Raw genomic sequence first — 26170 nt, forward strand, 5'->3', positions numbered from 1 at the left:
CCAAACACGTTTTTAAAAACAGAAATGAAATTAAACGTAGAGTGTAGAATCTCAAATTCTCAAATAACTGTGATTTGAAATGTTATGTGCCCGGTTCTGTATTTTAACCCAGTTTAAAAATCAACTTTAATGTGACATATTAATGTTTTCCCCTGCTAACCTGTTCTTTATTATTTGTGAGTATCTACTTCTGAAATATAAATACACAAATCAGATTAATGGGTTAAATGTATTTGCGTTTGATTTAGATTTAAACTTTCAATTCGAAAAATAATTCAAATGAAAAGCGTTATACGGAATGTTTGATGTTTTGTTTATTTATTTAAGGTCTAATTTAATCACGTTTATGTACCCTATAATATCTATCTGTTAGTGACTTTCAGTGTGCATATTTTCCTTTTCACCGCTATCAAGAAAATCTTTAACCGTGTTCTCACGTAGGACCAATGCCCTTGTGTAATCTACGTCCAGCTGTCGACTGCAATCGACCGCGGTGACGTACAGTAATTCACAGAAACTGCACTTACCAATGATTTTCCACGCCGCAAATGTGTGGTAAATCTTAAATGCCAGCCGTCATGTACCTAATAATCAAGTAGAAACTCGCTTATTGCCGCGGAAGTTGTTTCTATATGTCGACTCTGCAACTGTTTGCACTCGCTAATCAAAGGAAACACATGCCTTTGTACCGCACAATACAATGTGCACCCTATAACATTGTGACTCGATTGAAAATTGATCGCCAATAAACCCGCAGCCGGTTTCGCTTCGACCAGATTATGTAAATGGTATACACATTACACAGCTGTGAGCCGGCGTGCTCTACTCTGAAAAACTGTTTATTGACTTTTCCAGCTGATTATAAGCCGTAATAATGATGGTATAGGGCTCATTGTGGCGTGATCTGAGGTTAATGCGCACCGAGCGTTATCTGGTTGCATAAGAGCGAGGACCATTGTCTTTATCAGTTGTTGTTCATGCATATCTGACGCAATTGCGCTCTGAACCCGCGCCGATACAACGTGCTCGGTTATACGGAAAGTTATTTACTAATAACAGGATCGCAGCTGAGAAAATATTTATAACGACATTTATGTTTATAAGTCTTTTGATTCTCACTGGCACCTTTTAATGGCGCATTTTATTTTAAACTTTGTTCCAGTTTTGAATTTGTTCTGTTACGAAACTGGCCGTTCTGAATCGGTTTTATAAATCGAATCAGATTTAAAATAGTGAAATGCTACTGAATCTTAACGGACAATTCTATAACTAGAATAATTTATCCCTCTTGGAAAATAATAATAAGTTGCGTCAGGATATAAAGCAATTCGTTTACCGATGGAGTCGTAATGTTTTACTTCAGCAGTGAATTCAGGGAGAAAACCATCGTTTCCGCATTCGACTTGGATCGCGAAGTTTTATTTGGTTTCCCTGAGACATAAATCTGGCTGTACAGGTAAACACCGGATTCGCCGGGAATTATTAATAGACGAAGGGAAGCACAGGAAATATCGTGGAGTGCATGCTATCAGTATTGTAGATAAACATGTTCAACGTATTACCGTACGGATGTTTTTGTTTTCGTCAATCTTATCTACCTACCTATAGAAATTGGAGAAAGTTTATAATAGTTGATAAAGAAATTCGATAGCAGTCATAAAAGTGAGTTTATTGATACGTATTCACTGATATATACTTTAGAATCGATTTACTTTTCGAAATATATTCAAGGCTAAGATCGAGTTGGGTTTCAATTGAATTCATTTTAAATTTGGAAATAGAATGTTATAAGTATGTGTCAAAGTTCTGATTTTATTTTAACGTTATTATTTGGCATCTGTTCTATATTCGAACGTGTATTAATTCCTTTGTATGCCTGTTGGACTGTTCTATACTCTATGTTTGTATTGTTCGTTATGTTTGTCTCCGTATGAGAGATCCTTTGTTTTCCTTTTAGACAGTAACAGACAGGTCTGTTGTATTACAACTGTCCTCTGCCCCGTACCAGGGTAAAGTGATTGATCAGCGTATATTGCGAGTTCTACGACACTAGAAGACGCGTCATAGTATTTTCTCTTTGTTACGATTAATGAAACGCAGTTCGACTTTATTGTAGTTCGCAATTACAAACACGTAATGTGCAGCTGATCTTTGTAAATTGTGGTAATTACACAAGCGTAAGATGGTGACATTGTATGATTCAGCTGATAATCTAGAATGTATTTAAAAACAAGTGTATTTCTTTAAGAGTTGTTAGCTGTAAGTCTGAGCACAGGCACTGCTTGTTTATTTCAAAGTAACTTCTGGATGGTCTGGATGAAATCTTCTTTTAGAGTGATTTCTGGATGATATCGCAACACGAAAGTTTCAAAAGATTTATGTAATCGATACTAACAGGAAATACCGTGTTTAGTTCACAAACATATCTTGATATACAGCCAGATAACAAAGGAGTTAACACAAAGAAGGCGCGTCAAAAAAACTATATTCTGTTTCTTATCCTGTCCACCGATCCCGATAAGTTCTTTTCAAATATGGAATCGAATTATCTGTTTCGATTCGATGGAGACGGACCGGTATTCAAATAAAGAATGATTTTGAAAGAGTTCTGGATTGTAACATGTTTGTTGATAAAATTCCTTTGCTTTTGTCGCTGTTCATAAAACTGTGGTCATATAATTTTTGTATTGTGGTTAATAATTTGAAAATTAATCACATTCTCAAGTGTAAATATGGTTAGATACTTTTATTTACAGCCAGGAACTCTTTCTTTATATCTAACTTCGGTCAGATTTGCTGTTTATTTTCAGATCAAATGGATGTATTTTCATGCCTTTTCTCCAAGCAAAAAAACAGTCAGCTTCAATACCATAAATAAAACTCGAGAATTTGTTTACAAACGTCACATTTAATATGTCAGTTTGTGTGGATGCAGAAAATTCGCCAACATCTAGTCTATTTTAAGAGTTCTATAATTAGCAGTACAGATGATCACAAACAACCTTGGTGCTAATTTAGCGCCCAAGATCAATACCTGCTTACGGTAACTATTGGTCATTCATGTTGACTGTAATGTGTAATGTTCAATACGGGCATAGGCACGGCTGTCTGTCAGTCTTTTGTTTTTATGTGACTGAGATGCCAATATTGTCCGTCTCTGTCTTTTCCCGTAGACCGAATTGAGACAGTTGTATTTGAGGGAATGAGTTTTTCTTTGTTTGTATGTTACAATTTACTAGTTCGTTTATTCTTAATTGCAATAATATGATTTTTTAAGCTACATATAAGGATTGTGCCTTATGAACTTTGAATGACTTCAGTATGATTGTAAGTAGTAACATGGATATTAATTAAATAAGTACATTGGCCGACCCTGCAGTTCTGCAAAAGTAGAGACTACTAGAGTATTAAGAGCTATCTAAACTAATCCGATCTTACATTTTATTGTCAAAACGAATCTAAATAAATAGTAAGGTTAAGTATGATCATTTAAAATTTATATACACATTTTACAAAAAGAAAAAATCTATAAGCTGTCACCATAACAGCGATGGTTATACAAAAAGTATTATTTCACACCTTTGTTTCTCCACACCTAATAACTTTACATAATTAGCATAACAGTTTATCAACAAACACATAATACGTGTAAATTATTATTGTTATAAATAAATATTTTGCGTGCTAACCTTTCTATACTAGATTATACGAGTGACCTTCGCGTAGCGTGCACTTCAATATGTATGGAAATTTTAATAATATATTACAACCTACAAAGACCTTTCAATTGTGAAGGAGAATGCATTCAATCTCCACATAATATATTAAATTGTAACATTGATTGCTTGAACAATGATTTGATTCGATAATGAAAGAAATTTTCTTTCTGATTGGCTTTATAAGACGTTTCAGCTTATTTATCTTCTGAGTGTGTCGTCCGTAGTGTTCGATAATAATTTATAGCAGTGTAGGTATATCTCGCGCTTGGGGTCGGTGTTTCCATAGGAAGGTTTGAGCATAGATGAGTTTAGTCGTTTTTCAAAAACCCTTTAAAAAAAAATAACTTACTACAAAAACTAAAGAAATGAATTCTTTACTACTACACCATATCTAATATATAAAATTCCCGTGTCACGATGTTAGTTACCGTACTCCTCCGAAACGGCTTAACCGATTTTTAAAAAAAAATATATGCGTATTCAGTAGGTCTGAGAATAGAACAACATCTATTTTTCCTACCCGTAAGTGATAAGGGTTGCTCACACTAAAAAAATATTTTATTTTTTGGACGAAATTTTTTATTTTTATTTTTTTATAATGTGGCATTAAAAACTACATACAACTAGAAAAAAAAATTCGGTAAAACAACTTTTGCTGGGTCAGCTAGTAAGTATATATTTTCACATTTTCTTTTTATTTCTTTTCTTCTTTCTTTTATTCTTTTATCTTTATTCTACCATTGAGAACCTACATTTCATTATTTATTTCCCTATTAGACATTAAAATGCACATTATACTACCTAATTACAAGCGTGATCAGGTTGCAAACTCAGTAATGTATCGTTGCTAACTTTGCTTACATCCTGTTGGCAGTTCTGTTTTGTCAGCTAATTCCTGTTTTGTAGCCAACAACAATAAATAGTAGGTAATTAATTTATCATCTGATCAAGTATTCAATTAAAACAATGAATGTAAGAATTGGAAAATGTGTTTAAAGTTATTTGTTAAAAGGCCATTTTAAGCAAAATATCAAACAGGTTATGTCAGTTGAAAGGGACAGCGCGCGTTTTTTTGAATTTTTTTTTTTAGAAGTGCTACGTCATTGTGTATACGTAACTGCGTATTATGTTTATTTTTTATTTTTATCCTTCAAAGATAAAAAGTCGATTGGATTATGATAACATATTGTTTTTGTTTCATTGTTTGCCTCGGTGGCTGAACTACCGGTCTGACAGCGATAACTGTGTGTGTGTTTACCCAAATATGTGCTATGTATGTTTTTATTTGAATGTGTTTTGTGGTGTTTCATTTTTATCTATCACACCTCAAAATATGGTGATCATTGATATAAATAATTCTTCGTTTAATCTACATTTGTTTATTCGATAGTTCGAAAATATAGAATTCTTTCAATTAGCACTTTGAATAAAAACAAGATTATAAAATTTTACTTGTAAACACAGACCACTAATACCCTTAAGCCGTAGTATAAATACAAAGACATAAAAAAATACGAAAATAGGCCAAATGTGAACGTTCCGTTGACTGATAGGCGGTGATAAAGTATCATTGCGTCAAGGACATGCATTATCAATGTGTCTTAGTTCCCTATTAACATCGTTCTCTAATTATTGCGACGTACTACCTACGTAGTTAGTATCGCGCGATCCGAGGGTCGCGAGTTCAGGGGTTGGCGATACTGCAGGCGTTTATGACCTCCTGGTACTTTTGTGACGGCTAAATACCTAAATACGACTTTATTTTAAGTCGTAAGTTGTCACTTTAAGGAGTAAAGACTTAAAGGTGCCTACAGAGAGATTATTGTCAGATTGTTTATTTATTTAAATTTTTAAAGTCCTTCTTTTTGGTTTTTAACTTTCTTTTAAATTATTATAAATTAATCTGGTGTCATTATTTTTAGATTTAATTTCATATATTAAAACTATATACTCAATGATTTATTGCGTTCCATAATTTACATGATGATCTTAAAAAATACAAATACAGAACCATTATGGACCCTTTCGGGCACACTGTTTCATATCATTTTAAATTCATGAGGACTTTGCATAACTAATACTTCTATTCAGTACTCAGTATACAAACCTTTATACAAATAAATACCAAACAGGGCCAAAACCTTACATGAATTTAACATTATCTAATGTAATTAATTGGTCTGGCTTGCGGTTAACGTGGTCTCGCCAAATGCCCGCCGATGCAGAATAACTTACACTTTAACCAGAGGTTAACAAATTAAAAGTATTCCAAAAACTATTTTCATTACAAACCTATTTTGTTTGGCATGATAATGTTTCAGCAAAGTTTCGAAAACAGTGGAGCTTGTTATTCAAAATGGGCGTTTGTTTTAAACAAAAAGGTTGCATGTTTTTTTTTCAGAGTATTTTTATCGTTATGGTAACATAAACAAACGATAGACCTTTTTTGTTTGTTATTTAATGAAGTTATGTAATTAGTTGTTTAACTACTGTAGGCATACGATCATGACGAATAGCGTTGTACAAAGTCCTTGAAGGGATTTATAATACAATAGAAGAGAACTTATCTTACACTGAATGAAAATTATGAAAATGCACGTATAAGAAGAAAAATAGGCAACGAATAGAGATGTTTAACAAACTGATAATTAAATAATAGATTGTAAAATGTATCTAAATCGTAAAAGAAAACATTTAAAATGCCTTTTCCACGAATGTCAAAATATATAAAATCATATTCTTATAGAATTTAAACTTAATTTAATTTAAACAAAGTCAGAAATTTAAGCAAACTGAATAACCATTGCCATGGTTTTGTACCTTAAGGGTTAACTTTAGTACCACGGCTGCGATGCCTGGCCGTCTGTCACACGCTCTCATGAAACGTGGTAGCTTAGACAATATAAATTCTCACAAAACATGTCTTTAAGAGTAGAAATCGAGATTAAACAACAGTTGGTTGGTACGGTTATAAATATGATACCTGACCATTATTTTTTTCAGTTTTAATCCGTCTCGCACTTGACCGGTTTTTTTTCCTATATTCAATTAATATTCTACCAACCTATTCACAACAAAATTAATTTATATCCGCAAATACAATAGTAGTTTAATAAACTGCGGTCATCAAACAATATTTCTTGTGAAAAACGAGTTTGTTTACACTTGACGAGATTGTTTCATTACTTGAGCATTGTTGGTATAGTTAATTAAATTGTACTAAACTAAGTGTAGTGCCTTTGTAATGTAAACTAACTAATCAGAGTAAAATAAGCAACATAGAATGTAATTGTTTATGAATACATACGGGGTTGTCTTTGGTCGTTAAAACGATGAAAACATACATAAAGCAAAAATTTTAATAGCTATTTGGTCTATTAACAAAAAATATTAAAAAAAAATATTAGTCGTAAATGGAAGACACAACATAGGCTCAATAGAGAACAATGCAGCGAATTTTAATGCCTATTATTACAAGAAAACCCATTTAATAACCGCGCATGAAGCCTAATAGCTTACATCTACCCGCAAACGTGCGATAAAACATACATGTATATGTATATAGAAAAGAGAAAGGGCTACATGCCATCCAATAACATTGGCGCGAAACAAAACAAATGACAGCACATGTCATCGCAGACAATAAAAGAGGTATTAATCTAACGTTCATTAGCCGATTAACAAGGGACATAACGTTTCGCAATATAGTGATAATTTCCCAAGCGTCGGCGTCGTAACTACACGAACAATATGCATTGTGATATAAACGGAGCTAGGTGTTACTGCAACGGGGAACAATGCGACACTGACCCGTCTTACGAAACCGAGACAATCGGTAATTACAATGTATTCAAGTGTGGAACGGAAAAATGGCGGATAATGATTGGAATTTAAAATTTCGAATACAGAAACATTTTTCTTTCGATTTCTGACCGAGTTTGGCATCATGCCTTTTGGTATTTAATTTTTCTAAGTGATACAATCATGCGCTTGTAATTGTAAAAGAAAGTTACAAGCGAAAAGTCCCACATGGTATAAAATCGGCCACATGAAACAATAACAAGCCTTTTGAAACATGCTATCGCTTCAATCGAATCCTGTCTATTTCCATAGTATTTGTAAGCTCGTTCTCAGAGCTGAACACAAACACAAAACAGAGCCTGGGTATCGCAACAACGCACGTGTGCTTAGGTTTCGTAACATTTCACTGCAATTGCATAGCCTAGAAGTTAAATTATTAGCTTTTATTAAACAAATAAATGAGTTTAAAGTAGATTTATTGGCTGAGGCTGTGTTGTTAGTGCACGAACGAGATTGTAGGCAATTGTTTTGTAATACAAGAGTCTGTTGTGTCGTAAATACACGGATCTTTTGAGGCTAATAAGAAATAGGCTTATTTTATCTAACACTTTAAGGATGAGAGATTAAATATGACATGTGGATGATTACTGAGAATATCAAGTTACGATGGTAACTGAGCCATTTCGATTTTTGACCAAATTTGTAATTAGGTTCTGGAAAAGATCCAAGTCCAAAGTGGCCAGTATAGAAAAATTGGGTGACATTTAGTGGGGTTTCTAAGCAACTGCAGTGTTCTCACTTACTGATAGATACTAAAAATAGACGTGACTTGATAAATGTAACATCTTATCTTCACACTTGAAAAACAATCCTAGTTTATCTGCTGCAAGATTCTGATAGATATTACCACGAGTATGAAACAAACTATTAATAGATTTAAGAACAACAAAAATTATTTAAAATAGAACTGGTGATGTGGGAGTCGGACTTGCAACACTTGAGGGATCCGTACAAATAGGCTTACATAAAAATGCTACAAAAATCGGTCATCCATCAAATTTATACCTGTAGCAAACGTTGACTAACTTAGATATTTATTTTCATTTCTTGTAGTTGTAGCAGCAACAGAAATACATCTTTTTGATACAAAATTTCAACTAATTATAACGCTTCATGAAATACAGCCTCGTGACAAACGAACGGATACTATAGGGTACAATTTTCCCTTTGTGTACGGAACCCTAAAAAAACATTATCCTCTATCAGACAAGATAAGTTTATTATCCTCTCGTTAAGGAAGTATTCTTTCCAAGAATCCACTATTCGGTCAATGCTACCAATCCAAATAAAATTTCATTCATAGCACCAATTACGGTAATCAGAATTAGAATAACAAACAAATTATAATGTATATGAGGCGAATCGACATTATTTGGGACGAAAATAAATTCAGGTTCGTTCACCCCTCCGGAGTTCGGAAACTGTTATGGCAATCATCGTTGTTGCGAACCTCACTTGGAAATAGCTTTAGATAGTAATAAATAATTAAGTTGTCGATCGATTTGCAAACTTATGATGGTCACACTTGAGAATTTGAGATACATCTCATTTTTGTGTTCGTTGTATAACACTAATGCATGCCTAAAAGGAAAAGGAGCGAAATCATAAGCATTCAAAAATTTCAAAACTCTCCATATAAAATAAAAAAGACTATGTAATACCTCGCAAAAATCAAGTCCATGAAACCAAAACTAAATAAAAGTCTCCAATTATAAAAGATAAAAATATGAAACCATTTGATCAATAAAACCGAATCGTGACCACCTCCAATCGTATCTAACACGGCTTATACACCGTGGAAAATTAATAAAATAACACCTTGACCACAGACTAATATAGAATAGTACTACCTTGACTGCGAATAGTCAGCCTACCACCACCTCTTCAATCAACTTCAACAGGAGGAGGTTCTTAATTCGCTTGTTTTTTTATATTTGTTACCTCAGAACTTCGGATCGGATGAACTAAAAAATAGACAAACTTGGGATAATTGTTTTGTGTTGCTTTCGTAAACACATTCATTCATTTTTCATACCAAAATCTAATACTCGATGCGTCTTCTAATATATTTTTTTATTATTCTTGTGAATATTTTTACAGTTGCATTTTCAAACTAACTTATTCGAGTAACTTCACAAACATCATGAAATAAAACATTGACTGTTTTCATATTATTTATAACTTCATCACGATCTTTATTAATGTTTACATTTCAATCAAAACTCTAATAATCAAACATCTGATTTTCAGAATCAAATGTTTTTGTTATTGTTTCATAGACTTTATAAAACTCGACAGACAGTTCAATTCAATATTTAAGTGACCTATTTTTAGTTCTGCTAGATTGTTTTTTTTTTTTAACAACTTTAGGAACATTTAGCTATCTGTTAAAAGAAGCTTAGATCTTCTGAGCTGTTATTGTGGAAGAGAGATAGCTCATGACATTGGTGTACCAGCGTCTCTTTTTGGCACAGACAAACATTATACTTAAAGATCTCGTTGTAAGAGCACTGAACATTTAAATTCTGTACTAGGTGCTATGATGTAGAAGACACATAGAGAATAACAAATAACTTGACTATATGTTTTAATTATACAAGTTATCTAACAGCCTAGAGTACCTAGACTTAAAAGAACAATCAATCATAAACTGCGAACTATGAACAGCATCATAATCAATATTTAAATTTAGACGGAGAACAAAGCCGGCGCTGTACGAAAACACTTAACCCGATGCGCTACACATAACGGCACGGATGGAAACCGTGTCAATCGCTCCGTCGCATTCCAGACACTACAGGCCACTTGTGTCTGTAGCTGGAAAACAATTTTCAACTAGGGGTGCAGGGGTCGTATCGTGTGCGTTTTTAATAACCCCATTTGTATCGCTGTGCAAAATGAAGAGTATGTGAGGAATTAATGTTTGTAGTTTTTACTAACTTACATTTTTTAATTGGAAGGATCTCTTGAAATTGTAGTGTAGATCTGCGATATATTGGCAAAAATTACGAAGGTAGTAGATAATATGAAAATTAAAATCACTTACAGTCGTATCAAGTAAGTACTGTAATCTAGTCCCCAAATAACGAAATCCAAGATAGCTAATCCTGAAATAAGCAGTGCTCATACTCCTTATACCAGTTGTATGGTAACTGCGTATAATCAAACTTAGTAGCATCTTAATACATAGTTCATAGTTACCGTATTCATAGAACCCTATCAGGGAGGTTACTGCTTGTCTCTCGCAGCGTTCTCCATAATTCAGTTAAAACGCTGCAGTGATTATGAAATCTTGTGTTTGATACACTACACGTGCCGGTAACAGCCCTGCTTGCTGCCCAAACAGCATTAATGTAGGTCAACAGGACGCCTACCAACACCTCTTAAAGCAAAACTATTGCAATTGTGGGAACGAGATGCCGCTCTACATTGTGTAGCCTTCTGTCTCGCTTCCACAGTTCCTATAGGCTTACTTTATATTTTGTTGGTAGGTCAACTGGATTTATTCCAAAATACCAGATAGTCTGGCTTAACGGCTAATCCGTACATTAAAACGGACTGGTCATTAGCGAAGTGAACCTTCATGTTTCAACCTTCTGTAAGTTTAAGGTAAATAAACTAATTGGATTAAGTAGCCCGAATATGATCCGATTGGCACGGCTTTGTTCGGTCTTCTCGAGTACGAAAATATTTACGTCATGAGATTTCTGTTGTGTTTATTAGTGGAAAAATTGGATTACAGAAATTAATTAATGAACATAGCTTATAGCATTATTGTAAATTGCTTTGCATGCGACATTTTGGTTAAGAAGTCATCATAGTCAGCATTTTTTTTTAATTAAGTGAATGAGCTCGTAAATTAAAATCGCACTTTTAGCACTTAAATACTTAAATCGTCTTTATGTTCCAATGAAATTAAGTTCATAAGAAGTGTTTTATAAATCACATGAGTATCTTGAACAAGAATATAATTTACATTATACACATAAGCTTTAATTGAGAACGTGATTGCGACTCATAAATTATAAAGAACAAGTGTTTGGTATGACTAACACTGAATATTGAAGCCAATATTGGACAAACATTTCACATGAGTCAATTTGTTTTCATTGGCTGTAATTAACCAATGTTTGAGCAAATGTGCTGTTTGACTTTACCTTGTCATTATCGTGTAAGATAAAATCTGATCAGCGAGTTTAGAAAAAAATAAACGTCTGAAAGATGCAACATATCTAATAATATCTACTTAAATTGTGAATTCTTAAACAGTTCTAGAAGGTTTAATATGAAATATATATTTTTTAATCTTTCTAAAAAAAAAAATTAAATGTTTTATTCCTGTAATCATTAACAGGCACACAAATATACGTACACAGCAAAAGATTATATAAGTTAGTTTGAACATTTTTCTTTACGTAATAAAAATAAATAAAGCCCCTTCAACAACGTATAGTCTAAATATTTTACGTAGCAATGACAAATGTCTGGCCACCGCCAGTGATAATGAAATGCGCGTGAAACTGTTACAAACAATAACTGCGCATTTACCACAACAAGGTAAATGTTGGCTTTAAACACACATCTTTATTTTTATAAGGAATAACCTTTTATACGTAGAACAATTAGTAAGACTGCAACACAATGCGTGATTTGAATGAGTCGCCTTTGACTAGATACACTGCGTGTGATACGTAGGAAGTGAAAGAAGGAAAAATTAAAATCAGACACAAGAAGGCCTCCTTAAATAAGACTTTGAGGAACAACTTGCAACAAAACTTTTTCATGAGACATTTTTAACAAAAGTGACGTTAATTTCAACTGTTTTCCTATTACAAAATTAAATCATTCGTTCCTACTTACTTCTCAAAATTCTTAATAACTATTCTTAGCGCAGAACGAACCTTAATTAATGTTAATAATTAACTTTTATCCGTATTCCAACAAACACTTGACTACAACCACAAACAATAGTAAATTCGTATAAATATAGGCCAGTAGAGTACAATGAACTGAAGTCTAAAATAACAGCAAAATATTCAAATGTAACCTATCTACTTAGTTTCAGTTTCAGATACTCATTACGTCCAATGAATGAATATACTTCATGGAAAACAAACATTACAATTTTACAATTGTGTTGAAAGAAAACGACAAAGTATTGACTGGCACAATGACTTTGTTTTATTAAATATTCATGTTTCCTCGCCTTTGTCTAACTACCGTTTATTGTAATTAGGTTTTTTTTTAGTAATTTATACGTTAGTTCCTTTAATTACAATGTTTGGTCTTTACTTCTTTAGGTTATGAGTTTGTAGCTATTTTTATGCTTCTGATATTAACTCGCTTTATGATAAACTAGCTGCTGCCCGCGACTTCGTTCCCGTGGGTAGAAGATATAAGTTATGATTTATACCTACCCTGTATTTTTCCCATTTTCCATTGTACCTATCTTCGCTCCTATTAGTCGCAGCGTGATGGTTTATAGCCTAAAGCCTTTCTCGATGAATGGTCTATTCAACACAAAAAGATTTTTTCAATTTGGCCCAGTAGTTCCTGAGATTAGCGCGTTCAAACAAACAAACAAACAAACTCTTCAGCTTTATATATTAGTAGTATAGAAGTATAGATATAGATTAATATGTGAATTAAGTTTTTAAATCACCCGCGACCTATAGATATTTAAATTCCATAGCAAGAGAGTAGTTTTCCTTTTCAAAATCTCTTGCCCTTTTCTCTTTTTTGAAACGACTACTGCGCCAAGATTTTTCATTCCTCGTTTCGCTGGGGTTTTAACAAACAATCAAGTCATAGCATAAGAATTACCAATTTAAGTTACCTTTAGCTGCATTTATTTTCATTCATTTTTCCGTTAATTAATACCACCAGTGCCTATATCACACCTTGATGAAATATAATAAAAGTGCCAGCCTGTTAATATTCCAATACTAATAGGCTTCCGACATAAAAAGGAAAAACTGTTGCAAACGTTAAAAAACGTGATTAAACCAATATTCCAAACACTGCAAGCTAGAATCGCCAACACGCAATCAAGCATCCCAATAACTTCTAAATCCTTCACAAATTAAATTAAAAGATTCACAAAATAACCCACGATGGCACAGTGAACCATATACCGGATATTTTATCTTACCATGGGAAGCGACCAGGTGACCCGCTCATTGTTAAAAACAGTTATAATTTTCACACATGTCTAATAACTTCCTTTTGTCTTTCCTCGGCATGGGAACTGGTACGTACGGTACCTGTACACGTAAGACATTAAAGACGATTTATTATCTGTGTTACACACCATTTAATATAACATTTTTTAGTGAAAATGGAATTATGTAGGTTTTAAAATATTGTTATGAACTCGATAAATAATGCAAAAGTTTTCCCGCTCAAACGAATGACATGTATCAATTTGAATGTCACTTCGAAGAAATGCAATTTGAAAATCGAATATCGAATGCCAGTCTTATTACGGTATTTTACGGTAATTACGTTTAATTGCGTTTATTTATATAAATAATTTAATAAAAATCTATTTAGATTTGCAGCTTTCAAGGTGTTTTTTTTTATATCCGCATTCGCTTTCGGTCAAGTTTAGCGTCAACTAATGATTTGGGGTTATTAGCCGATCAACAATGCGTTACTGAGTGTGGCATGCGCCGGTACTGTCAGCGACAAAACTTCTTGAACACTGATAGATTCACAACAAATAGAAACTTAAGAAAATGCATATGTTACTATTAGGATCAGAAAACAAAGTAGCTAATCACCGGAATTCCACTTTAAAGTTTTTAAACATCAGTAGGATAGGAGAGAATTTTTTTTCGTCATTTTGTTAGTACATAGATTTTTGTTGCTGACCATACTAAGTAGTCATTCTAAGAACATTCCAGTCATTTCACATTTCGCTGCACAGATATCACGCAGCTGTCGGCAAGTGATGGATAAATTAATTTACTGCAACTGAATCTAACTCTTTGATTACGAATCAAAAACTTAGTATAACTATAATAGCCGCTTAACAGCCGACAGCATTCTTAAAATAAAGAATTGAGTATTAAAACAAAAAGGTTGCATTACCATTGAAACTGGATGGGAAAAGAAAAAATACAAGAAACGAATACTAACTTTTTTTTTTAATTGAGACTCATCTCATTTGTATATTATATTATTATTTTTTTCGGCAAAATAGGTACAATACCTACGGCATAATCTAGACTTTTTTCGTCTCAATTTATATTCTTCGTGTCTCTGTTTCAAGGTTAAGAATGTGGTCAAATGCTTAAAGATTATTCTAGGTTTATAATACTTATGAATCAGTAAGAGCACATCTATTATCATATTAATTACTCAATCAAGTAGGTACCTACATTGATTCTACTTCTTAATACAGTTCGCCAATAAAAACAATTGTGTGCGAGTGTTTTTATCCGATTTTTTATGAGACATCAAAAGTGTTGCTAGGTGTTGCTATTACAAAAACTGTCATAACCTTTCAAATTGCTCGGCATTGAATTGTTCAATCGTTTTTATTTCTAATCTTATTTAGCCAGACACGTGTTAGAACAAAAACCTTGTTCTTATGAACGCGGGTTATTCACTCGCTGGTCAACGTTCGACTGGCGTGTAGACCGCGGCGGCCTTGCCGCTCTGGTGACCGAATCTTAAGTTTAAAGGATTATTTAGACAAAGCGAGAAATATCACGCGGACTGCGATACATTGCCGGCAATGTGATTTCACTTTTTATAACAGAGGCATACGGCTCCGTAATGTATTGCAACACGCACGATATTTATTGCTTCGTCTAAATCAGTCTTTAATCACAATCACAATCATTCGTATTCTAAGCAAGCTGTGAACGTTTTATGTTTTACAATTAGAATGTTAACCTTTTATTCGTACCTAATAATATTTTTCTAATTGAGAACCCTGTTTCGGGGCAAAGACATTTCTTTTATTCATTTTAATTATTTGACATTCAATATTAGAAAAAAAAACTTTTTTTTTTCTTTTTAATCAGTTTATTTGTCTGACTGCGTAATAGCTTTTGTAATTACTTCTTTAGGATATAACAAATAAGTGAAAGCATATACAAATATGGAGTTCTGTTTAAAATTTTGGCAAGTCTCCAATGCCACTGCGTTTTAAATACATATCAAGTAAAACCAACGAATATCGTTCTCGCTAGTTCGCCGTTTTTAGCATTGCAGTAAATTTTAATGGCTTTTCTTCGTCATTATAAGACGAATTTAGATTTTCACTGTAGCGTATAATGAATAATTTCGTAATTCCCCTTGTGGTATTCAGAGTGTGCTTTTTTATTCTATTAAAGCTGTTTTCTGAGTTAGTAACAAACGTCATTGGCACATAGAACACTGTAACGCCAAAATGCTTAACAGGCATAAGAATTCGAGCCAACGAGAACTTTAAATTGTTTGTTTTCGATATGAACTAAAATTTATTCTTAATAAAATAAACGTAGTCATCAAATAAGAGGAATTTAAATGAATTGTATATTACTACTATTACTCTATGATCTGTATTTTCCGTTTAGCAATATTCGAAGTGAGTCTGATTCCAATTCCAACTACACTAAAGAAAAATAGCACTTCACTTAATAGTTTCAAGACCAATTTAGAAAACAATTTAGTAATACAGTCCTAGAAGTTAATTGTACATTATCGTTGTCTCCAGAGGGTGGCGGGTACAGCGTGCATGCGCGCGGCGCGGTGCGAGTGCGCGCGCGCCAGGTGACCGGCGGTGCTCCCGGCTGATGTGGGCGGCCACTGCTTGCTGCTCGCGCCAGGCAGGTACGGACACTACACCGACCCTGTACTATGCCATACTGCTCATAATACCAAGTGAATCATCCAAATTAGAACATGGACAAGACCAGTGGCTATCATCATCGGCCTAGCCTTTTCCCATATGCATATAGCATGGTTCTAGTATCACCATCTTGAAACAAGAGTGTTGCGACTGGTAGCAATATAAATGGTATGATAAAACACTAAACGGCGTAGAGCGTCGTCATATTTGGTGTTGACAATATGGTTCTGATACTGTAGCAAGCTTTCTTTAAGAGGATGTGTTAGACCCAAGTACCCACTGTTAAGACTGCCAACTAAAAATACCAAATACATCAATAGTAAAAGAAAAGCAACAAACATAAAACAATATTCCTCTACACCTAGAAGAGAAAGAAAATCAACTGGCGATCTACAAAAATTCTAGGTTATGTCGCTGCTACATGTTCTAGTTTGGATAAAACTACAGATCTAACTTAACCTATAGAAACATCAAACCGGTTATGCTAAGCCATCAGAAAACCATCAACTACTTTCAAAAGAAATTATAGTTTTAGCTAGTCATCGCAGTTTAGTCCATTTGCCCAAATAACGGGTTCAAAACTCAAGTGACCCTTAATAATTAAGCAACAATTAAAAAACACTTATCTCCCGTTTAACAACAAATTTCATTAGTACTAAAGAGCGAAACTATTAACCAAATATTTCGTTAACAAGGTTTTAAAGTTAATGAGGATCGGGCGTGAGCAGAAAATAATTTGAAATACAAAATGTTGGAACAATTTTACACATGATCAGGGTTTTATAGACGAGCCTGTATTATTTATCAACTAAATTTTACGATATAAACTAGACCATTAAAAACCGATGAAGTACAAGTCGCGAACTGAGGATTCAATTCTAAAAGCCTAACATTTAATAACCACTTTAGTATTTGCTATTATAGCGTCAATTAAAATACATCATCTGAGGAAATTTCAACTGTCTAACTATCACGGCATGACGTACAACTTGGTGATAGTCAGAACTCTACTCTTGGATTCGGATTCTAGGATCTCAATAAATGAAGTGTATGTAATGGCTGATGGAATAGCAAACCTGCAAACGTGAACTAATGTCGTAACACCAGAACTTTAGTTACCTTAACCAAACACTTAGCCAAATAGTTGACATCTAATTTAAAGTCAATGTAACTTACTTGTCCCATGAGTGCTGTTACTGTAATTCGCCCCACGCGCACTATATTTCGGTGGTCGGCATTGAGGTTATAAATTCCCGGCACCCAATGTCCAATACAATTTGTTATGTAATTACAGAAGCTTCAGGAAATTTCGTTGACTGAAGGACTGAATGCCTATCAATGTGTTTTATATTTTTGGAGGCATGTAATTTAAGTCATTTCATTCAGGTTTGACAGTCACGTGATTTGGACTTGTCAATTCAAAACATTTTAGAGATGCGATAAGCATCAGCGCTAGGAATATGTCTCTAATCTAGGTTTATGGATTAGCGGTTCCAATTATGGCTCTCTTCTTATAATTTCGGTAATTGCCATATTCAAAAGATTATATTTAAAACTCCTTAATCAAGAAGGAACACAAAGTAAATCACATTTATGGTAAATCAACCCAGTCAATGGCCGTTCACTCACGCTTCTGATGTAACCGATAAAGTTTAGAGAAGGATAACTATTCGGTTCTACAAGTCTTTTTATAATACATGCTCTTTGTTAAACCCTTCCAGAATTCCTGATTCCATAATATCCGAACCCTAAGAACAATTCCTTTGATTCATTCTTTAAACTGCATCTTCTACACATGAGTGCAGAAGTTTTGGATAGTTTCCAAATCTAGTAAATGGTGCGAGAAGTCCAAATTTTTACAGTCTTTTCCCTTTATTTCTAACATACGGCTACATTCATACATCTGAAAACGTAAGCCAGAAAATGCTAACCAGTACGCACCAATACGAACTGTCTTCAGTCATGTTATGTAATATAAGGAACTCGTATGAAGAGTATGCCAGTGGGCGATTTGGCGCTTCTTCCAATTAGTGACTCAAAATAGTTTGACTCATTCAATATGGCAATGGTATGCATGCAATGTCACCATCACAAAGACTTTCGCCTTTGGCCAAAGTGCCGATTAATCGCTGCACCTTGTATTACTAGTACAAGTGTTGAGTACACTGAAAAAGAGACTTACAATATTAGAATATAAGAGCAAAATACATACAAATACATGATGTCTTTGTTAATGTCAAGAGGAATGTAAAGACACTTACTTAGATAAGTTATAACGTTAGTTAGCTAAGTGATATAAGAGCTGTTAGTTTGAATCCAAAAGTTCCTCATTCTCCAAGTCCTTATAACAAAGAGCACAAGAGCATGGAACCTCGACGCCGGCCATTCATAGTGCACTTAGGGCGTCCGCCAGCCGCGTAGCTGACGGCGGTGTGTGTTGGTAGCTAGCAGGCACTCATGCGTGACGGGGTGACTAACCGAGCCGGGGTGGCAGGCGACGGCGGCGGCGGCGCCACGGCCACGCGCACCCCCGTCAAGACCTTCCAGGCGTACCTGCCGCCGGCGCACCGCACCTACAGCTGCATACACTGCCGCGCGCACTTGGCCAGCCATGACGAGCTTATATCTAAGGTATGTATACATTATCTTCTCTCTAACATCCCGGAAAACGAGTAGCCAGTGACGGGTCTCCAGAGGCGGAGTCAGTGTCTCAATTCATGATGTTTTCTCCTGATGAGAAATAAATGAGTTTTTCAATTATTCACTTTCGGATCTGGCACTTGCTAATCGTTACCGAGGCCTCAGACGTTTTGCTATTTACACATGAGAAACAGTTCGTTCTAAATCTCGAATATACACAGAGTTAAAATATCCATTGTCCCAAAATGTTGGAATCATATGTCCTGCAAATCTATGAGTAAGCCCAACGGAAACAGCTCATGAATTCGTTTTAATGAATTGATAGCTGCTTCACTAATTAATCTTCATTTTCACAAAGCTTAGCGACATGTTTATTAATCAGGTCGACGCACCGGCTCAGCACATCGCTGCCATTTTTTATTGTTATGCTGCCCCATAAACTTTATGGCAAATCTCTTGATGCTTTTTGTATTTGAATGAATCATCTTTTATTTCAGAATAAAAAAACTTGCATAGGCCTCCCTACCATTCTACCCGGTCTTTTTTTGGCTTTTTCTGGCTAGTTGTGTTGTGGTTTGCATCGTATTCCTCTCGCCATCTCTTTATTCCTCCATCACATTCGGGGTCGTCGATCGCCGCCTGTCTTAGATGGAATCCACAAACAAGGTCAATACTTTAGCCCAAGAATTAACGGACTAGCAAACCAGTGTCCTGTCCAATCCCATTTTTATCAGGCAGCTTTCAGATCAATGGCCGCTTCTTGAGATGGAGTGCAGTAATCTGTTACTTATCCAGACATTATACATAAGTAATTAGTTTTTTGCTGTTCTAATTATATCGACAATTACAACCCACTTCAAGACTGCTTACTTTATAACATTTTCATAAGAGCAAGCTTCACTTGCTTATTCATCTTCCAACGTTATTACAAATTCGTGCTGTGCATTCTAATTTCGTTTACGCTACACAAACTGCATAGCTTTATCAAAAATTTAATGAGACAAGGTTCTAACTAGTGTGTTTTTGTTTTCCAGTCGTTCCAAGGCAGCCAGGGGCGCGCGTACCTATTCAATTCAGTGTAAGTAGTAATATTATGGTTATCTTTTTATACACATGATGATATACAAAGACAAGAAAATACAAAGTCAGACAGTTGGTCGAACAGCGGAGCATTAGGAATAAGGTTCAATTATTAGCCTTCAGTTTCGGAATCCCAAGAAAAGGCTATCCCCAAACTGTTAATGTTTGTGTAGGAGAACTAAATCTTTTCACCGGCATAGTCTTTACTGTACAACCGTCTTGTACATTTGTGGTAAAATTTAAATACGAGTGTGGTATGTTTATGTTAGTTTATACATTTAAGTCATGCATATTTCATGTAGGAGACCCACACGCTGCTAGGATTTCAACGATACTCATATTAGCATTTATTTACTTCGAATACCTTCTGTGTTTCACCGTATTCCCATAGTGATTACCGAATTTCAGTGATTTTTCCTGTTAAATGTAAGCTTAGTTTCGCATATTCTCACCCGGTTATCAGGCTCTGTAGACCAGTTACATTCTCCTAAAATCGTCAACACTTAAGAGTCGCTCAAATGTATTGTACTAAATTGGCAAAAAGTCACGTCACTTGTCGAAACGGAATGTCATTCCCAGACACTTGAAGTTCTATATTCTTATACAATGTAACATTATTCAGGCCATCAGAACACTCTTTGATTGGCATCGGCAATAGGTATTACGACTGGGTATTGAAAGAAAAACCTTAAAACAAACGATAAAATAATACGTATCCATGATTGCACGGACGGAAACTGAAAAAAAAATCATCATCAATATTTTCGGCTACAGTTAACATAGAGGATATCTAACCTAATATTAAATAATATTTTCATCCAGTTTATCAGAGGGTACCTAGTACCTACCTAATAGTAAATGATTACAATTTAATCCTCGTCCTTATAACAAACTTCGAACGACGTGCAATAACTGCATTTGCATCATTAACTAGTTTTCCGTTATAATAGTCGATGTGGTGACACCTTCGTGTGCCTTCGTTGTTGCTGCTATACCAATATTGTTTTTTAATACACTTGTACAGTCAGTACCAAAAGCGTTTGAACCTAATTTAGAGGCTGCAAATTTATTTTGTAAAGTGCAAAACAACATCGGCACCTGAATTCAAGTGAAAGTTTTGTTGACGTTTTGTCAGTTCGTACATCGGTTTCACAGACCGTCGTTGCTGACCGTACATAAATGTCACTGTTAGCTGAATATTCAAATATTCCTTCGCAAATATTCATCTTTACAGTCTATAGGTTGATAGAACTTGCCCGAAACGTTTGAGGCATCCAAAATTCTTGCCTCTCGCAAAATCGTTAACATCAAATATTTGACCATTAAAAGAAAGATGAAAGCAAATACTTAGTGGATTTTTTTTTCAAATATTTCTCTGATGTCACATTCAGTAAATTATTTGTCGAATATATTATTGACTAGAAAGATAAATGCTTAGGTATAACCGGTTTAAAAAACCTTTTGGACTAGAATAGTAGCATTATTATCGGAAAAAAATTAATTATGACAGGAAAATTATAAAAAAAATTATTAGTTTAATTTTATCAGATATTAGTCATTTAAAAATATATAGCTTGCCTTTCCGACTTTTACAACCTTCCCGCCAAAAAAAAACAACATGACATCAGTTTGTGAAAATTGGTATGGGACAACCCCACTTTATTTTGTACTGTTCTCTTTCGTAGTAAAGCATTAATGAAAGACTCGACACCTCGCCGCGGCGTCAGCTCATGATTAAGGACTCCGGTTGGGTCTGAAACTAGTCGGTCAATCCCGATAGATGCGTGTAATACGGCGTGTAAACCATTGTAATCATTATAATAATTCATCGTGAATCAGGATGATTCATTATGGATGAATCAGAATTATAATTACTATAAAAAAATTAAGAAAGTTGTTTATTCCCGAGCACAGAAACGGTTGTTTCTTTTATAAGACAAGATTTTGCTGAAACGCATTTACGAGTATACGAAGGGGAAATTAAATTTGGTAAATTCCTTTAGCAATTTTTTTAAGAATTCCTTTTAGAGTTGATGTATATCCATTTTAGAACAAAGCAACCTTTAAGCCTTTTACGCTTGTTAAGTTTGTACTAAAAATAATAATAAGGGACTAAAAATAAAACGTCTGCCTTTGTTCTTATTTAGTGTATATTTATAGCAAAATCGAATCACTATGTACAAACACAAATGTCCGAAAACAGTGAAATGAAATTAAACTTACAGCCGTCAGAAAAGACACAACTAAGTGTTGTTCTGAATTTCTTTGAATCTACATTCCACTTGACAATGACAGCAGGACAGCTGAGAGTGGCATTTTACTATGCGTCTGCTGTGCGTCGTTCTTACATAGTTTTAAGTCAACTTTTCTACGTTATTGAAGAATATTACTGAAATATATATAAAATATATTAAAAAAAAAACGACTCCCGTAGTAAAGGCTTTAATCTTAGTATCGCGAGGGGTTTCCCAAACACACAAATCACATGCACAATGACACCCAGACTCAGAACAAGCATTCGTGGATCACACAAATGCTTGTCCTACGCGGGGATCGAATTCAGTAAGAAATTTATCATTAATAAGTTTTTATGACAATTCCAGTGTGAACGTGGGCTGCGGTCAGGCGGAGGAGCGCGTGCTCCTGACAGGGCTGCACGCGGTCGCCGACATCTATTGCGAGTGCTGCAAGACTATGCTCGGATGGAAATATGTGAGTGACAACCCTATCACCTGTTTATTTGTTTTTTTTATATATCGCTTTTTACTTTATCCCGCCAACTTCTTGTTAAGTGAGGTGATATGGGAGAGGAAATTTGGGAAGGATTTGAAGAAAGCTTTTGCAAAGTGATACACCATGCTGTGATAGAAAAAAAAACGGAAAATAATTTGTTTTTTTTAATAGGTACCTATCAATTTTCTTGTACTAAGACGATGGTAAAGATATGTTTAGTAAAAGCTAGGGCATAAAATAGGAGTACTTTACTCTGAAATTAATATTAACTCTGGTCTTTAGGGTTACTAATTTAGAAAGGTAGGTAGAACTTAAGTAGATTCAATTGATCCGAATACTTAATCAATTTTAAATCCAATATTAAGTCTTCGTCTAGAATATTATTCCCAGTAAAATTCAATAATACGTGAGAGACGTAATTCAAATCTGGCTGGCAGCGGAGTTTTATAGAATCTCCATATATTTAGAATCGGAAGCAATGTCACTTCATCTCCGCCACATCCAATATTCCTTTCCTAGCGGGCTATTCTCAAACACGTTGCATAAAATCGTGATCCACATAATAAAAGATGATATTTTTGCGGAATTACACGATAAAAAAGGAGTGCAGTTGTTGAAAATCTCGAAATATCTCGTTGGTAAACATGAGGTGGAGCGGAATAGACCTATTTCTTCCCCTATCGCAAATCCGGCTTTCTTTGCAATAAGTTAATGGCTAATTGTTAAGCTCCCAAACATTTTAAACTCACTCATTAACATGTTTCTTAAGTTTTAATAGGTTTTATATCATTTAAGTTGGTATCAAGGCAGTTCTCCTAGAAAACTAAGTACTTAGTATTAATCCAAATGACTTTTTTAGATACCTTTATGATTATGGTGGGATGATATAAAATTATCAATTTTCTACGCCGTAGCAATGCGTCATAATATGTTTTTATTTAGATAGCAGTCGTATGACGTTTGTAAATAGTAAACAAGACATTATTTAGATCCATTTCATATGTTTTGAATGTCACAAATATAAATAGCAAGAAATGTCAACGAAATTAAATTGCATTAAATGTAAGCAATATAAAATGAGCTAGTTTTATTCAGCTATAGTGAGAGAATATGTGGAGAATAGTCTAGAAAAACAGGGACCTTGCTTGCCAAACACTTTTTGCATTGCAGCTGTTACGTTATACGAGCTGCCCAATAATATAGACCCTGACTATACCTAGGCAGATACCATCAATCTAAATGATTTAGCCTTTATAAAGTTTTTTGCACGGCAGATGTTCAATTGACCCCTCAACGTTGACAACTCACCCCTTTCCTTTCACCTTTATAACCAGTGTGCAATGGCACACTCCCTCAATTGAAAATGTGAATTGTGTAGACACGTGCCACAATTCAAAAACTTTTAATGTGGGCTTCAAAGGAGAACCAAACAGGTTAAGTGTTAGCCCTTTGGCTTTGATTATACTTATTTATAGTTTGTACTCTTTTCAGGAGCACGCGTTTGAGTCGAGTCAGAAATACAAAGAGGGCAAGTTCATAATAGAGCTGGCTCACATGGTGAAGGAGAACGGGTGGGACTAGACGCGCGACCCCCACCGCGGCCGCGCGCCGCACGCATACCCCGCCGCGGCCCCGGCCCCGGCCCCCGCGCGGCCCCGGCCCCGCCCCGGCCCGGCCCCGCGGCCCTCGGACTACAGTGCTGTTGTGATACGATTGGTGGCCAAGCGATGCGAGCCTACGACCCGGCGCGACTCACTAAGACTTTCCGAAGCGTCAATTACCCACAAACATCTGATATGCACCACGAGTGTTCCTTAACGGCCATAAGGCCGCGTTAGGCCAGCAGCGATGAACTCCCGCCGCGAGCTCGAGCCTTCGTGATGACGGGTCAGGCGAGGCCGGTCACGCCCGCCTGTGATGTCTGCGGGGCGGCCGGGACACTGTATAAGGACCCAGTAGGCACTGCAGCAGGTCGACGTGGAGGGCACGATCTCGTGTAGCTGTGAGGATTGCAAGTCGCCGCGCACATCGGTTGGGCTCGATTACATATTATTTTTATGATCACAACTAATTCTTAATGGGAGGTCGGGCCTGACCGCGGTGCGTGTCGCACTCCGCCGACTCGGTGAGGATATCGCCTTATGTGCTCTTTTACTTTAATCGGCTTCAACGCTTTGGCACCGCCAGTCAACGTAATGTTATATTGTTATAAATGTAAGTAATCGATCTCAGCCGCCCCACGTAAGGGGCAGTGGGCTTAGAATTTATTATTAATTTTAAAACGATTTGATTCGCGGCGCGTCGGCCGGCGGCTCGGCGCGGCCGTTAGTACATCGTAAGTTGTCTTAGTTTTTATATTATGTAGCTACGTATGTACTGTATTGAGAGAACACTAATACTTTCTCTTGTCCCTTTTAACCTGTGATAAGTATGTTAGTTATAGAAATTTTGAATTTCTTGAATGTATTCTTTCAAGAAGTTGCTCAGATAATGTCAGTTGTATGTTCCTAATGATTTCAGCTGTACAATTTGCTTTGTATTTTGTTTTGTTTTTTTTTTTGTGAGGAAACTAGTCGAAACTTGGACGAGTCGTTGAAAGATCATTTATAATTTTATGTTACTTTGCGCCTGATTTAGTGATTTTTAGTTTGTAATAATTGTGACAATTTTTCGACTGTTCCTCGTAATTTTTTATTTGGATATCAACTCAATTTGTTTTCGAAATCGTTTTATTTTTCGTTTGATTTTTTATTTGGTAGCCGGATACGAATTCTGAGCTCATTATATGCACGAAAGCGGTGAGTTAACCATCGGACGGTTTTATTATTAATTTATTGTTTCCATTTAATATGATTAATTAGAAACATATATGTCTATGCATATACCCGATATTTTATCTTAACCACATTGTACTTCATTTATAATTGTATAAACTTATCATCGTAAAAGATCGCATGAGCTTCGATTATGTATGATATGTATTGCGAATCTATCGTGAACTCATACGCACTGATTACTTTCCTGATATCGATTAATCGATATATTATCATAATCGACTAACTTGACGTCCGACTTCAATAGTGATGTAATTGGAGTAATTTTTTGTATTTGTATTGTATGACTTTGCCGTCGCATCAGTATGGAAGCTCACTAGCTGGTTTAGTTCATCACTTTATTTATTATCAGTTTTTATTATATAAACTTGAGCAATAAATATTACAGTCTAACTGCATATTGTTAACCAGAAGGCCTTAACGATCGTGAATGAAGTGTTTTAATATAAACTATATCAACT

At 35.1% G+C, this 26170-nt stretch overlaps 1 protein-coding gene across 4 annotated transcripts in view; it reads left to right on the forward strand.

The window, feature by feature from the left end:
* LOC113498596 (protein yippee-like CG15309) overlaps positions 1-24519 on the forward strand; it is a 62214-nt gene extending 37695 nt beyond the window's left edge. For 2 of the 4 annotated variants that reach the window (XM_026878667.1, XM_026878668.1), the window contains exons 2-6: positions 16288-16403; positions 18917-19053; positions 20097-20140; positions 22746-22854; positions 24367-24519. In XM_026878667.1, coding sequence (XP_026734468.1) covers positions 16288-16403; positions 18917-19053; positions 20097-20140; positions 22746-22854; positions 24367-24456 — 496 coding nt within the window. In that variant the 3' untranslated portion in view covers positions 24457-24519. Of the gene's footprint in view, positions 1-16287; positions 16404-18866; positions 19054-20096; positions 20141-22745; positions 22855-24366 lie in introns of all 4 variants that reach the window. The other 2 variants (XM_026878670.1, XM_026878669.1) reach the window with 2 other exon arrangements.
* Positions 24520-26170: the final 1651 nt, after the last annotated feature.

The sequence above is a fragment of the Trichoplusia ni genome, chromosome 11, assembly GCF_003590095.1.
Source record: "Trichoplusia ni isolate ovarian cell line Hi5 chromosome 11, tn1, whole genome shotgun sequence".
NCBI classification, from domain to species: domain Eukaryota; kingdom Metazoa; phylum Arthropoda; class Insecta; order Lepidoptera; family Noctuidae; genus Trichoplusia; species Trichoplusia ni.